The sequence below is a fragment of the Topomyia yanbarensis genome, chromosome 1, assembly GCF_030247195.1.
Source record: "Topomyia yanbarensis strain Yona2022 chromosome 1, ASM3024719v1, whole genome shotgun sequence".
Taxonomy (NCBI): domain Eukaryota; kingdom Metazoa; phylum Arthropoda; class Insecta; order Diptera; family Culicidae; genus Topomyia; species Topomyia yanbarensis.
Window position 1 is genome coordinate 167,590,132 of NC_080670.1, and position 14,181 is coordinate 167,604,312.

Here is a 14,181-nt window from a genome sequence, read left to right on the forward strand (position 1 = left end):
GCTTATTTCCTCTGGTTCAGATCGAAGTCTTTTTTAATCTCTCAACCTTCTTCTCTTACGTGGAAATTGAAAAGGAAAAGAGTAAGCCGTTCGTATGTATGCATATTAATGACCTGCATTCCGTTTACAAGGAAACTTGACAGCCGAACAAATCGAAATGATTCCAGTTGTTGACCAAACTCTGGCCGCTATCAATGGCGATGAAACAATGATTACCAGAGCTTCTTCCTAGCTTAAATCGTCTTGCAATCTGGCACCCGAAGAATTCATTTTGGTGTCTCTGAGAAGACGAATCGAAGCTTGAATTTGCTTCTGCTTGAGTTCTCATTCCAGTGCCATTTTTTAAACGCTCTGGTAAACCTGGTTTAAAAGTTTAAAGCGAGGGTGAAGAAATCGGCCTAAAGTGCTATCTCTAGCTAGTGATTGAGGAACCAATTCAGGGTCAATGGAAACAGTACGAAAATTAACATGGCTTCACGCCTGGACGCTGAACAGCGACTTACCTGCCGAGTTTAGCATCCTACATAACAGGGAGTATGGAAGGTTGCACTCAAACTGATATTATTTACACCAACCGATCCGCTGTTTTCATATAACAAATGATCAAATAGAGAAATTTGTAATCAACGGTAGTTTTTGCAGCCGTTTCGATCCTAAATTTCGACATCGAGATATAATGATTGTCATTGGAGTTTGCCAGGTACTTATTTTTAAATCAGAAATTGCGTAGGGAGCTACTTGGGACCGTTTACGTTTCTGGCTTACTTCAATGACGTGTGATTAATGCTGATAACTCCTCGCCTGTCCTGAACAGATGATTTCGTTCCATCCGCTAAATTCATGATTGGCGATTTTCCCAACATCATCTAGCCTTCGCTGATGGCTATGAATCAAAAACTGTGTGTGTGTGCGCAAAACTGAAGAAAATAGCTCGGTGATCGAATTCACCTGAAAGACTTTTGGCTGAGCTATGCCTGTTTTACTGCCGTAGCTCTGCCTGTCAGAACCTAGAACTTTTTAGCTGTCGAAAATCTGGAGCGAAGGCACAATCGATTAGGAGGTGATGGATGGAGGTAGTTCTCTTTGAACTGTCCTGGTTTTTTACTCGCTTGATATGGTCACCCTACTCTTATGTCGAAACTGAAAGTCAAAAACTGATTGACGTTTGAATGTCATTGATTTCTAGGCGCTCATTGGTTGATTTCTATGGCGATCTAGGAAAAAAGCATACTTTGAAATTCAATGGAATTTTATTTCTTGAATTCATATTCCGGAATGTTTTTAGTGAAATAAATATGTTAAATATTTCGCTTCTTCCATTCAGCATCAATTAGTTTGTGTCGCAGAGAGGTTAGTTTACTAACTTTTGAAGGTCATATCTGATGTATTCAATCACATTATCCACTGATTTTTAGCTAGTGGCAACGTAGTATGTTTGTGCTTTATCGGCTTTTTTCCGACGTGCCATTTCCTGTTTTATGTGAAGGAATTTATCAAAAAATAATTGATGGCAAAAAGAACACTAATGACATACTTTGTCACAAAAACAACTTTAAACTGGAAGGAAACAGCCAGCTTTTGTGAACCGTAAAATATTTCTGTTGGTTTTTTATTGAAAGAAAACAAAAAATCAGCGTTTCCCATGGGTAATTTTTGTCAGCTGTCAGTTGCCCCAATTAACGGATACGATTCGCTAGTTCCCGGTCAAACCATTCGGAATTTGATTCGGAATCCTGAATGGAGTCAGTATGGATTCCAATTCAAATGCAACAACCGATTCTGAGTCGGAATCGGTTGTTGCATTTGATTTGGAATCCATACTGACTCCATTCAGAAATCCGAACCGGTTCCGGAATGAGTTTAACTGGGTTGGGGCGCAGTCGTTATCCAACTAACGAATTTGCGCTGTAGTTGATTAAATCGTAGAGAGAAGCAAAAAAAATTAATGGAAGGAAAGCTAGTGTCTGAAACTTTAAAAAAAATGCGAAGTAACCATAACACAGATGTATATCACCGTTCAAATAAATAATATCTTTGGTAACGGTATGGTTATATAAGATTAGATATATCGTTTTAAAAACCTAAATTTGACGCATTTATTGACATTCTGACGTCAGAAAATATATTTTAGCTACGCATCCTCAGCTACCGAATGTAGCATCTCACCCGCGATTTTGAGCGCGATCGTGATCAAAATGGCGTCTTAATAAATCTTGATCTTAATGTCCAAACTATTCAATTAATATATGCCAACAGAAATCGTGCGGTTAAAGAATAAGAAATTTTAAAGTAGTACTAAAACTTTTCGGTACTCCGGGATGAAACTGGACACACATAATCATTAATAATATTTTTGCAGGCGAATAAAATTGATTATTTTACGTCTCCTGTGTTGTAATTCTTCTAACGACAATTCCCAATATCACATTATCGCGGTAAAGGGATATGCGAGATGTAGAGAGTGCGGCATCTCACCCGAAATTACTCTATTAGCGCATTTCCCCGAAATTCCACGCGGCCTTTCCCGATTGAAAGGAACGGCCGCGCTCCATGAAACACCACGCTTAGCCCATCTGTCATAATATCGCGATTTTGCATAACGAAGGGATGAATGATAAAACATGTTGTTCCAAAAAGAGCCCTGCGTTATGCAACGTTTTGTGGAGGTTGTTTATACCAGGTGCAAGTGGTGCCAAATTTACTACGTTCAGTATAGTTCAATATTGAGAAATTCACTGAAATGTACACGCCACACCAACTGCTTCCTAAATGCCGCTGTAAGGTCGCCAGTAAATTTTTGGTGCAACTAGCATTTGTATTTGCGATTTGCGCTTGAAATTGAGTAGGTAGTGGTAGTAATAAGCCTCTCGTTCCCACCCACTGAGAAGTCCAAAAAATTGTTTCAAAATCGTTCAACACGGGTCCAACGATGGACGTTCGTTGAACGGTTATTTGGACGATGTCCAAATTGGTCCAACGAACGTCCTTCATTGGACGATTTTGAAACCAACCGTTCTTAGAGGGCAGATACCAATTTTCTGCCAAATCAGGGATGCCAGGTCACATTTGTTAAAATCTGTGCGCAGTCTAAAAATCTGTGCTAAATTGTGTTAAGGAAAACGTACAAATTTGTCTCAAAACAAGAAGTGGTGAACTTTTCTTAGTTTTTGCTCGAAGCACAAACAGAGCGCGCGGTATTAATAGTTAATATTCGCGAATTCACACTTGTCTGACACAGTGCCTTTGCCCATATATCTAGCTAAACCAGCTGAAACTCTGGCTGGCTTCAACCGGGAATCGCTTTCCGGATGGATTTTACTCGGCAAAGTAGAAACATAAGAATTTTTTGGTGACCTCGTGCACGGTTCTGAAACGGATCGGAAATGTGTAAATAGTCCGTTGCAGCATATTACAGCGGGTGAATAGAAAAATTTGTGTCGGAAATCATATCGTGTGAAATTATAGGAACAACGAATTTCAATGAAAAATTTCCGAAATATTGTACGTTTACTCTCTAGCTGAACACGGTTTGGTTTGGCACAAGCTTTATTTTCTTAGAAATAAATTATCCGCAAATCATATTTTGCAATTTTTCAATCATTCCATTATCTTGCAAGTACAGTGCGAAATCGCGTACACCATTAACATATCCCATGTATTCAAACGCTTACTTTCAGGCCCAGCAGAAGTAGCCGTTGCAATCTAGTTTGAGAGTAAATTCACAATATGTGGATGTGAGTCGCGGTGCAGTTTAAAAGTTTATATTGAGATGTCAAGTTAAGTCCAACTTTTTTGAGCCACATTTCCTGAAGCTATGACTGTCAATTTTCTCTTGACCAGACTTTTACTGGAGGAACTCTAAACAACACATGACAGTTTTGTCGATCATTAGAAAATTGACGCAAAATTCTGTAGTTAGTACTGTTAACTGCAAATATCCGTTTTACAGCACGATTTCCAATTTTTGTGTCAGCTCTCTACTAATCTCTTGCCAAATTTAAAAATAGAGTGTCATGTCAGTTTGTCGGTGGTAGTACGACTGGAGCGAGGAAGAGATGGCGCCGGTGGTTGAGTGGTAAGCGTGACCACCACTCATTCCATTTGGCCTGGGTTTAATTCCAGCCGAGGTCGTTGAGATTTTTCTGAGGTGAAAAAATCTGTGGTCACGTCCTCCTTCGGAAAGGAAGTAAAGCCGTTGGTCCCCGGTCCATGAAATTGGTGGATCGATATCTAGTCCAGGTAGTTGGAATCACCTCACTGGCGTCGGTAAAGAAGAAGTAGATCCAATTTCTATACTCTTGCTAACAAAAAATATCCGCCTCCCGTGATACTTGTGGAGTGCGCAGTAGTATATACGGCATCTAGCAAAAGCAAGTATCGGACTAACCATTCCTTCCCTTTTCTTACGCGATCTACGTTCGGGCCTGGCCGGCGCCGGTATTGATCAAAAACGCTTTAGGATTACCAGCAGTTGCACATTGAAAAATGTTTCGCTACTCCCAAGCATAATTATCTACTGATTCCCTGTGCAACTTCAGCTAGTCCCGATCGATAACGGAGTAGCAGCCAGGGGCGGTCGCACAAGCTCACAAGCTCACAAGCTCAAGGTAGTACGACTGGAGCGAGGAAGATTTGGTTTAATTTGATCACAGTGAGGAAACCAGAATAATTGGGGAAAACAAATAGAACCCGTTCGTTACAATCTGTGGAGTGAAAGAAATGTTCTCCGATCGAGTAGTTCGGCGACGACGTTTGGCTGAGAACTGTGTGACGCCAGCCATTCAGTTATTCGTTTGTTACGATTTGGTTAGATCGTCCTCAATCGGATAAATTTTATTACCATTTTAACAATAAGCGAATTATTATGTTTTATGATCGAAATAATATCGAGTGTAGGGTCGAATTTATGACCGGAAAAATTTCTCAACAGCAACCGGCTAACCGTGCTTGGAATGCCGCTGATCAACACACATTCTCTATCCAATGGTATGAATTACGATTATTGAAACCTTGATGAATATCACACTACAACAGTTCAGTTCAGTTTAGATGAACAACTTACGGATCACTAGAAGGACCAATCGCAGGAAACGTTTCGTGGTCTGTTACTGCTTCGTACAACTTTCTCCAATCTGCCATATACGAGACGAATCCACAGATTCTACTGGCCAACGCCCAGAACTGGCCGGATAGTTTACCGTGCACTGCCGAGACACGCGATTTTTCTTGGGGTTAGAAATAGATACGCGCGTAGGAGAAAATTGGTTGGAAAATATAATGATAGCGCAGTTAATGAAATTAATTGCAGTGATAGGCCAAGCAGCCGGCACTCAAACCAACATTATCGGGCTGCGATGTACACTCTAGGTCTCTGCTTTATAGTTTTCTTACTCTTGTAAACTTCGCTCGGTGGCTTGATTTCACTTCATTGTCGGAGGAATTTCCTCCGAAAACATGCAACGCGGCGAAAAAGCAGCTGGAAGCACATACCCACATTCACCATGCCGTAACACTACAACACTCAAATCCACACCAACTGCATCACACTAGAGGGAAACGGAAAACGCGCCACGGATCGGTCACAAATTTTGATTGCAATCACCACTCGAAAGCATGTTTTATCTTCCTTTTTTCGAGTTCATTCGCAACAGCGAATGGGAAAATGTTCAATTCCGCTGCCGAAATTTTGGATGAAAGTTTGAAAATGTTCACGCATGAAATTTACGGTCACGGCACCACACGGTCATGAGTCATGGGAAAAAAGCGGTCATCGATACACTTTCCTTCCTCCTGATCAATCTGGAACTTACTAAGCTGTCAATGAAATTCTAAGCACTTAACCAACCACCGAAAAAAAAACTTAACCCATCATATAGATAAACACTTGTTCCCGGAAACATACGCACGCGTGTCAACTAGCTATGAATCGTATCGGTAAATCGATCGGAATCACTACGTACCTCTGGGAGCCAGCATTGGACTTTTTGTCGCTGATGCTCTTGAGGTACTCGGACGGTTTGATCAGGTGGTTCGAGTTGTCGGCGGATCCGTTCGGGAAGGCCGGCGGAACGAATGGCAGCACGAGCTGTTTGTTCACCAGATTCGGACCGTGACTGGACGACGACAGAGCGGAGTTCGAGCGCGACTGATAGAGCTGCTGATGGCCGTAGTACTGATCGTCGACTGCCTTGGTCGAGTTGGTCGGACTGAGCAGGGTGCTGCTGTTTCCGTTACCATTGCTGCTGCTGCTGTTGCTGCTGTTGTTACTGTTGCTAGTGCCCGCGATCAGTTTGGCTTTCTTGTTCGCTGTTGCGAATAGCACGGGCGGGAAGAAAATAAGAAAAAAAATTGAGTTAGTCTGGTTACAAATAACAATAATAAAAACAACAACAACACCGGTGGCTAAGAAGAAGAACTAAAAAGAGAGAAGTGAGTGGAAAATGTTTTAGATTGCACGAAACTTTTTTTTTATATCGCGGTCGCGCGATCATCTGGTTGCGGAAGTCGGTCGTTTTCGGGCTTTTCTGACGCGATATATCACGCTATATACCAGATGACGAACGATCGTTTTGCAGATACCCTCGTAACTTGTTGGTGATTATTTGGCATTCCGTGGTTTCGCGACAGATTTCGCTTTCAGCTCTTGTGCAATCGAGGAATTGGTAAGTTGTGATGCGATAACAGGAAATTTTTGTCCTTGCTCGCGTGGGTGGCCGGTTTCGGCGATTATCGAATACATGTAGGGTTTCTTAACCGGCGAGTTTTCTCGTATATACAAGGCTATATCATGTAAGATCCATATTTGCATGTGAATAACGCGCGAGGTTAATAAGAATGAACTGCTGTAAATAATCGTGTGTCATTTTAAATCTTTTTATTCTATTAATGGGATACCATACTTAAATATTTGATTTTTAATCTATGGGTACGTCTTCTTAATATACATACAACTAATCGACCTCTAGAAAGTTCTACGAAAAACTCTTCCATAAATGAATCCGGTGTAACTAAATCTAATTAGCATTAAGTTGGTTTTAGTTACTGATGAGGAGAATCTGAAACACTACAAAACCATTAATTACGTTAAGTCTTGTGTCGTTATGCACCATCCAAAAAAAATTTCCGCATAGGAATTTTGCATAGTACTAGGCGTTTGGTTGTTATACCAAAAGACGGATTCCGTTCTCATTCCTCGTCTGCAAACACCACCACTGCGCTCTCTATCGAGACATCATTCGGTACCAACCAGTTGTATAGCGTTCACGCGAGAAACGACGGGCTTCTGTCATAACAGCTTTGTTGCTGGTTTTTGAGGATACGGATGAGTTGTTGCGTTGAGCCTGAATACATATTTAAAAAAAAATGTCATCGGCTTCGGATATTAAGATTCATTTTGACGCATTGTTCGACTCTTTGCATTGGTGGCAGAACTGTGACGAAACACCCAGCATTCGGCAAATTTTTACGCATTCAGAGATTCTTCTGTGGTCCATTTATAGATATGTATAACAGGCTTGAAAGATTACGGACACCACTAAGAGATCCTCGTTATTTTGTTTTGATGATATTCAAAACGCTGAACCCCTTTTCGCATTTCGCGTTTGAAACCGGTATCGACTAGATGATATTGTAAAAAAAATCAATATTTTTTTGTTTGTTTCGAACTTAAATAGCTCATAATACTACGACAAGCCTTTTTGTCGTCCAGGTTCAAATCTATACATAGTTTTTTTTAAATTGAGATTTTCAGTTTAAAATATTCTTGACTAAACTTTTTTTAAAGCAAGTTGTCATTGGAATCCATGTTGTTTGACAACGCTCCAAAGCTGCGCACGGTTATGCTATCCACCAATTTTGTCAAAAACTCATTTTTATCGATAATTTTTGCTTGCACAAACATAAAGTCATGGCATTTAAGGAACCATTTTCGCACTGCTTTAGGCAATCTCATTCTCGAATTTTCCAATAATACTGCTCTTAGTAGGATTATAAATGCACTTGCAAGGCTCAATTTCCCTTAAAATGCCTATTTGTGTTGAAGTCATTCAAAAATTGCCGAACTTTCAGGTTGGCATGATAACTGCATTTTTTTCCAAATTTTAATTGTTTGTCCACCATTTGATGTACAAACTCCCAGTTTAAGATACTTGACCAAATCCATTAGTACATTATTGCAACATTGGAAATTTAATTGAAATTTCAATTTTCGCCGAAAAACGGATGGTTTTGTTAAGCTAGCATGCGCTTCTCTAACACAGACCTAACTGTGAAGCCAATCGTTCTCCACATCTTCTTTGAGTAGCGTGACGAATGAAACATTTATTTAAAGTCACGTAAATAAAACAAATCAAATCAATTCACCGAGTAGACTAGCTTGCTTTTGCTGGAAGGATTGGGCAAATTTGCACCGTTTCAAAGAGTTTCTCCACAGTAGCAAGTACATTTTTGAGTACAGCCAAATTATGAATAAATTCACACGATGCGAATTGTCCGTAAGCTGAAGCTGGCATCAGTGGGTTGATTATCGAAATAGTTAAGAAATGTAGCATGATTGCGCCATACCACATCGTTTGCTCGAACTGTACTTGGGGCCCAACGAGTACAAAGTATTCTAAGCACAGTTGAAATCGTCGCAAGTATTATTAAAATTTTTGGTCCGAGTTGCAGATCTACTTAAATGGTGTACAAGTCCTCAAATATTCTTTTTTAAACATTCAATTTCGTTGAGCCGATTTATTGCATCTGCAATCGCCAGCTCAAGACGATGATTTAGGCAATTCCATTGCAAAACTCGAGCATTTTTATGAAGGTTTCAAGACCTGAAAAGCACTCCGTTAATCCGTCACTCCCTTATGCTAACCAGTAAATCAATAAAAACTGTGATCGAAGCCATAGTTGTTAAGAACTCCTATCACAGCCTGTTGATGTCATGTGGGTAATCACCAACCTCCACTTAATCCAAGAACATATTTGTAATCTCTCCGCAATGCTAGGGATAGCAGTGCTCTCATCCAACATGACCGATATCTTTGTGTTACTCGCAACAATTTTCTGAATTGGGTCATTAAATGAGAAAAAAAATCTTTTTTTATTACATACATCGATAAAGCTGATTACAACAATGTTTTTTCCAACTCAGGAAACGTGAAAATAAAGTTTAAATTTAAAATAAAGAAATATGTTGCCCTGTACGAAAAATGATGCCCTGTCAGAAAAAGTGAATGCATGCTTTCCTGGTTTTCCCGCAGGGTTATTTTTATTTGACGTAAACTTCATTCAATGTATGTTTTTTTTTTCATTTTGAGTGTTGTCTTGGTAGGCCAGATGTAAACAACCGCAGTTTTCCTATGTATGGTTGTCTACGTTTACGTAAGATTTATTTTAAAAAACAAAAAAATCGCTTTTACGTATTACAACGAATTCTTTTTGAAAAAAAAAATTATATTATGTATATTGGACCTAAAATTTATCGAATGAAACGGAAAACTATATATAGCTTAATGACTCAATTGTGCTGTAAATCGTGAATACAATGTTTTGCCTACGTTAACAATTTACATTTTAGCAAAATTTTACGAACTTTTCACATTGAGAGAGCATACTTGTTTTTTCGCGACACCAGATTAGTGGTAGCGTTTATCTCATCTTGTTTCATTCCCTTAAGTCTTCGCTACACTTTTCATCTTGCTTTCCGCCATTTCATTACACATTTGCATCCTGTTTCGGTTCATTATGTGAATGAATGTGATGCGGATCACCAAATTTTAAAATTAGTCGTAACGCTAATTTGAATTGCTATAACCCCACTGTTCTCCAACAGATTCTGAAAATGATAACACTCTTGGATAACGCCAAGTTTGTAGATGTATTTAGATGCCACAAGGTTAAAAATCGGTTGAAAAATCAATTTTCTTGTGTCAAACTGTTTTAACGCTCAGTGCACTGTATGTATGCAATTACAATTATTTATTTTTTTTTTGTTTCAGTGGGTCTGTAGAAATGCTTTTTTATTATAGAGGCTTTAACCTTATTAGCCTCTTTTCGATTTAGAGAAATCTATTTTGAGAAATCTCTAAAACCCTAATGTACGGGGTTGGGAATCGAACCCGGGTGAGCAGCGTATAAGGCAATCGATTTGCCAATTACACTGTGTTCGTCTGGAGAAATGCGTTGTGCATTGCATACATACAGTACATTTAGGGCCGATTTTTCACCCTTTAACCAGGTTAATCGGTACGTTAAATCTGATTTAAAAGCTATTATGCAAGAATTCTAAGACAAACTTTTTTTTCAATAAGGTGTGTCTTTTGCAGTACAGGTCAAACTCGATTAACCGAGGCTAGGATTTTTCGGAATAAATGATTCGATTATTAGTATTATAGAAAAATATTAAAGTGCTTAAGTTCACGGGCACAAATCTCCCAATAATGTGATGAAAGTGCAACGTGAGCCAATGTGATGTGATTCCTAATTCCTGAAGCTGGGGTTCGTCTGTTTCTTGGTTCCAGTTTATTTTACGTGGAGGTGTCCAGGGACGTCTTCAGCCAACTCGGGGCCCCTGGGCACTATTGAACTGAGTTCCCCTGTAACTGAGTATTCGATGAAAGTGATAAAGCAGCACAGTATAAATGTGGTTAATTTTAGGGCACCATGTTTAACCCAAGGTTTCTATCATCGTCGCTGTTATGCTATCTTATGACAAGCGCCATTTTAAGGGTAAACTGAGTTACATATGCCATGTTACTGAATTTTAAAATCACTACAAAGTGGCGTTTTTAGAATCTTTGTATTCTACTGGGTCACTGAGATATAGCGAATCACGATTATGACACGCGCCAATTTCTCGATTGATCGAGTTGTGCTATCTTGTGACAACAAACAATCAGACAACAATTTCAGCATCCGGTGCATATTGAAGCCAAAAGGCTTATAGGAAGCCAACAGATGTCGCTGATGACATACGTAATTCCTATGCAGAGCAACCATAATCATTAGCTATGTTCTTGTCTTGGAATCAAAACATTTCCTGTTTCTGTGAGTTGTTGGCTTGTGTTTTCAAGGTTATTGAACAAATTTCCCTTTGAGATTTCCACTAGTTTTGGAAAGCATGCCGAAATGTAATGATGCATTATTCAAGAAGAATATTTTTTTCGTCTACTCGTCTGTCAACAATAACATTGTTTGATACATATTTTTTCTAAACTGTTAATGAAATCAACTTTTATTTATTTTTTCCCGAAGAAAGGAAGAAAATTTTGAAAATTTTGTGTTCAAATATCATCCATTTGTAGGCTGATATTGCTGCTACCACATGGAAACGTATTACATTGGGCATAGTGATCTATAACACATAATTTTACGAATCATTGTATTTGAATTTTTTTTTAATCAATACACACTACTCATTAACGACTGCGCGACTTTCAATTACATTTTAAGCAAAAAGTGTTTACATAGTCAACCGATAGTCGCATAAAGCGAGAGATTACTAAAGGAAACATAGAAACATCGATTGCCTTCTCCAAAAACTTTTTAACATTTACAAACTTCAAAATATTCAATCTCAAACTTTAAAAATTGTTATTCTCGAAAAGTGCCAAATGACACTTGTCATAAGATAGCACAACAGCGACGATATGAGACATATTGCAACGGCGAACGTGCACAGCCCTCACTCCGGAAGCACCGATGATGACAAAGACGGTTTCTACGCGCAGCTCGAACGAGAATACGACCGCTGCCCAAGTCACGACGTCAAGATCATCCTTGGGGACTTAAACGCTCAGGTAGGCCAGGAGGAGGAGGCGCTCACCAGCTGACGAATGAGCACGGCCTTCGACTCATTGATTTCGCCGCCTCCAAGAACATGGCCATTCGTAGCACTTTCTTCCAGCAAAGCCTCCCTTATCGTTACACCTGGAGATCACCGCTACAGAAGAATCGCAAATCGACCACGTCCTGATCGATGGACGGCACTTCTCCGACATTATCGACGGACCTATCGTGGCGCTAACATCGACTCTGACCACTACCTGGTGATGGTTAAAATGCGCCCAAAACTATCCGCCATTAATCATGTACGGTACCGACGGCCGCCTCGGTGCGATCTGGAGCGACTGAAGCAACCAGATGTCGCCACTGCATACGCGCAGCACCTCGAGGCAGCGATGCCGGACGAGGGAGAGCTCGACGTGGCCCCTCTAGAGGACTGCTGGAGAACAGTAAAAGCAGCCACCAACAACGTAGCTGAGGACATTGTCGGGTAAGAGGAACGAAGACGACGGAACGATTGGTTCGACAAGGAGTGCAGAGCGGTTTTGGAGGAGAAGAATGCAGCACGAGCGGTCGTGCTGCAGCACGGAACCTGACAGAATGTGGAACGATACAAACAGAAGCGGAGGCAGCAGACACGCCTCTTCCGGGAGAAAAAAACGCCGCCTGGAAGAAGCGGAGTGCGAGGAAATGGAACTGCTGTGCCGTTCTCAAGATACACGGAAGTTCTACCAGAAGCTCAACGCATCCCGCAAAGGCTTCGTGCCGAAATTTGTAGGGATAAGGACGGGAGCCTGCTGACGGACAACCGTGAGGTGATCGAAAGGTGGAAGCAGCACTTCGACGAGCACCTGAACGGCGAGGAGAATGTAGGTACAGATGACCAAGGCAACGGAGGATTTGACTACCTCAGTGCAGTTGAGGACGGGAATGAACCATCCAACAGATCAAGAACAACAAAGCAGCTGGCAAAGATGGTATCGCAGCAGAACTCATCAACTTTGGCCCGGAAAAGTTGGCCACTTGTCTGCACCGGTTAGTAGTCAGGATCTGGGAAACCGAACAGCTACCGGAGGAGTGGAAAGAAGGGGTGATCTGCCCCATTCACAAGAAAGGCGACCATTTGGAGTGTGAGAGCTTCCGAGCGATCACTATTTTGAATGCCGCCTACAAAGTGATATCCGTCGTCTATCACCTAAAGTAAATGAGTTCGTGGGAAGTTATCAAGCCGGTTTCATCGATGGCCGGTCGACAACAGACCAGATCGTCACCGTAATGCACCTCCTCCAGAAATACTGTGAATACCAGGTCCCAACGCATCACCTGTTCATCAACTTCAAAGCGGCATACGACAGTATCGACCGCGTAGAGCTATGGAAAATCATGGACGAAAACATCTTTCCCGGGAAGCTGACTCGACTGATCAAAGCAACGATGGACGGTGTACAAAACAGCGTAAGCATTTCGGGTGAACTTTCCAGTCCATTCGAATCTCGACGGGGACTGAGACAAGGTGATGGACTCTTGTGTCTACTATTCAACATCGCTCCGGAAGGTGTGATGCGACGAGCCGGGCTCAACAGCCGGGGCACGATCTTCACGAAATCCGGCCAATTTGTATGCTTCGCGGACGACATGGACATTATCGCCCGAACATTTGGAACGGTGGTAGACCTGTACATCCGCCTGAAACGCGAAGCAGCAAAGGTCGGACTGGTGGTAAATGTGTCCAAAACAAAGTATATGCTGGTAGGCGGAACCGAAAACGACAGGATCTGGCTAGGAAACAGTGTTACGATCGACGGGGATACCTTCGAGGTGTGAGTCGTGAAATCTGAAGACGTATCATCAGTGGAAGTCGGGCCTATTATGGGCTCCAGAAGAAACTGCGGTCAATGCAGATTCACCCCCGCAACAAATGCACCATGTACAAAACGCTTATGAGACCAGTGGTCCTCTGCGGGCACGAGACTTGGACCATGCTCGAGGAGGACCTGCAAGCTCTAGGAGTTTTCGAGCGACGGGTGCTAAGGACGATCTTCGGCGGTGTGCATGAGAACGGTGTGTGGCGACGTAGGATGAACCACGAGCTCGCTGCACTCTATGGCGAACCCAGTATCCAAAAGGTGGCCAAAGCTGGAAGGATACGGTGGGTAGAGCATGTTGCAAGAATGCCGGACAACAATCCTGCAAAGATGGTGTTCGCTAATGATCCGGTTGGTACAAGAAGGCAAGGAGCGCAGAGAGCACGATGAGCGGACCAGGTGGAACATGATTTGGCGAGTGTTGGGCGTAACCGACGTTGGAGAGCTGCAGCTACAAATCGAGTATTGTGGAGGCAAATTGTTGATTCAGTGTTATCATGAAATTGATGTTGAACTAAATAAATGAATGAATGCAACGGCGATT

General features: G+C 41.4%; 1 protein-coding gene across 3 annotated transcripts in view; it reads right to left on the reverse strand.

Annotated features, from left to right (window-relative positions):
* Nucleotides 1–14,181, reverse strand: part of LOC131680582 (uncharacterized) — a 483,677-nt gene that overhangs the window by 25,160 nt on the left and 444,336 nt on the right. For all 3 annotated transcript variants that reach the window (XM_058961308.1, XM_058961303.1, XM_058961298.1), the window contains one exon: nucleotides 5,961–6,306. In XM_058961308.1, the coding sequence (XP_058817291.1) occupies nucleotides 5,961–6,306 (346 nt within the window). The remainder of the gene's footprint in view (nucleotides 1–5,960; nucleotides 6,307–14,181) is intronic.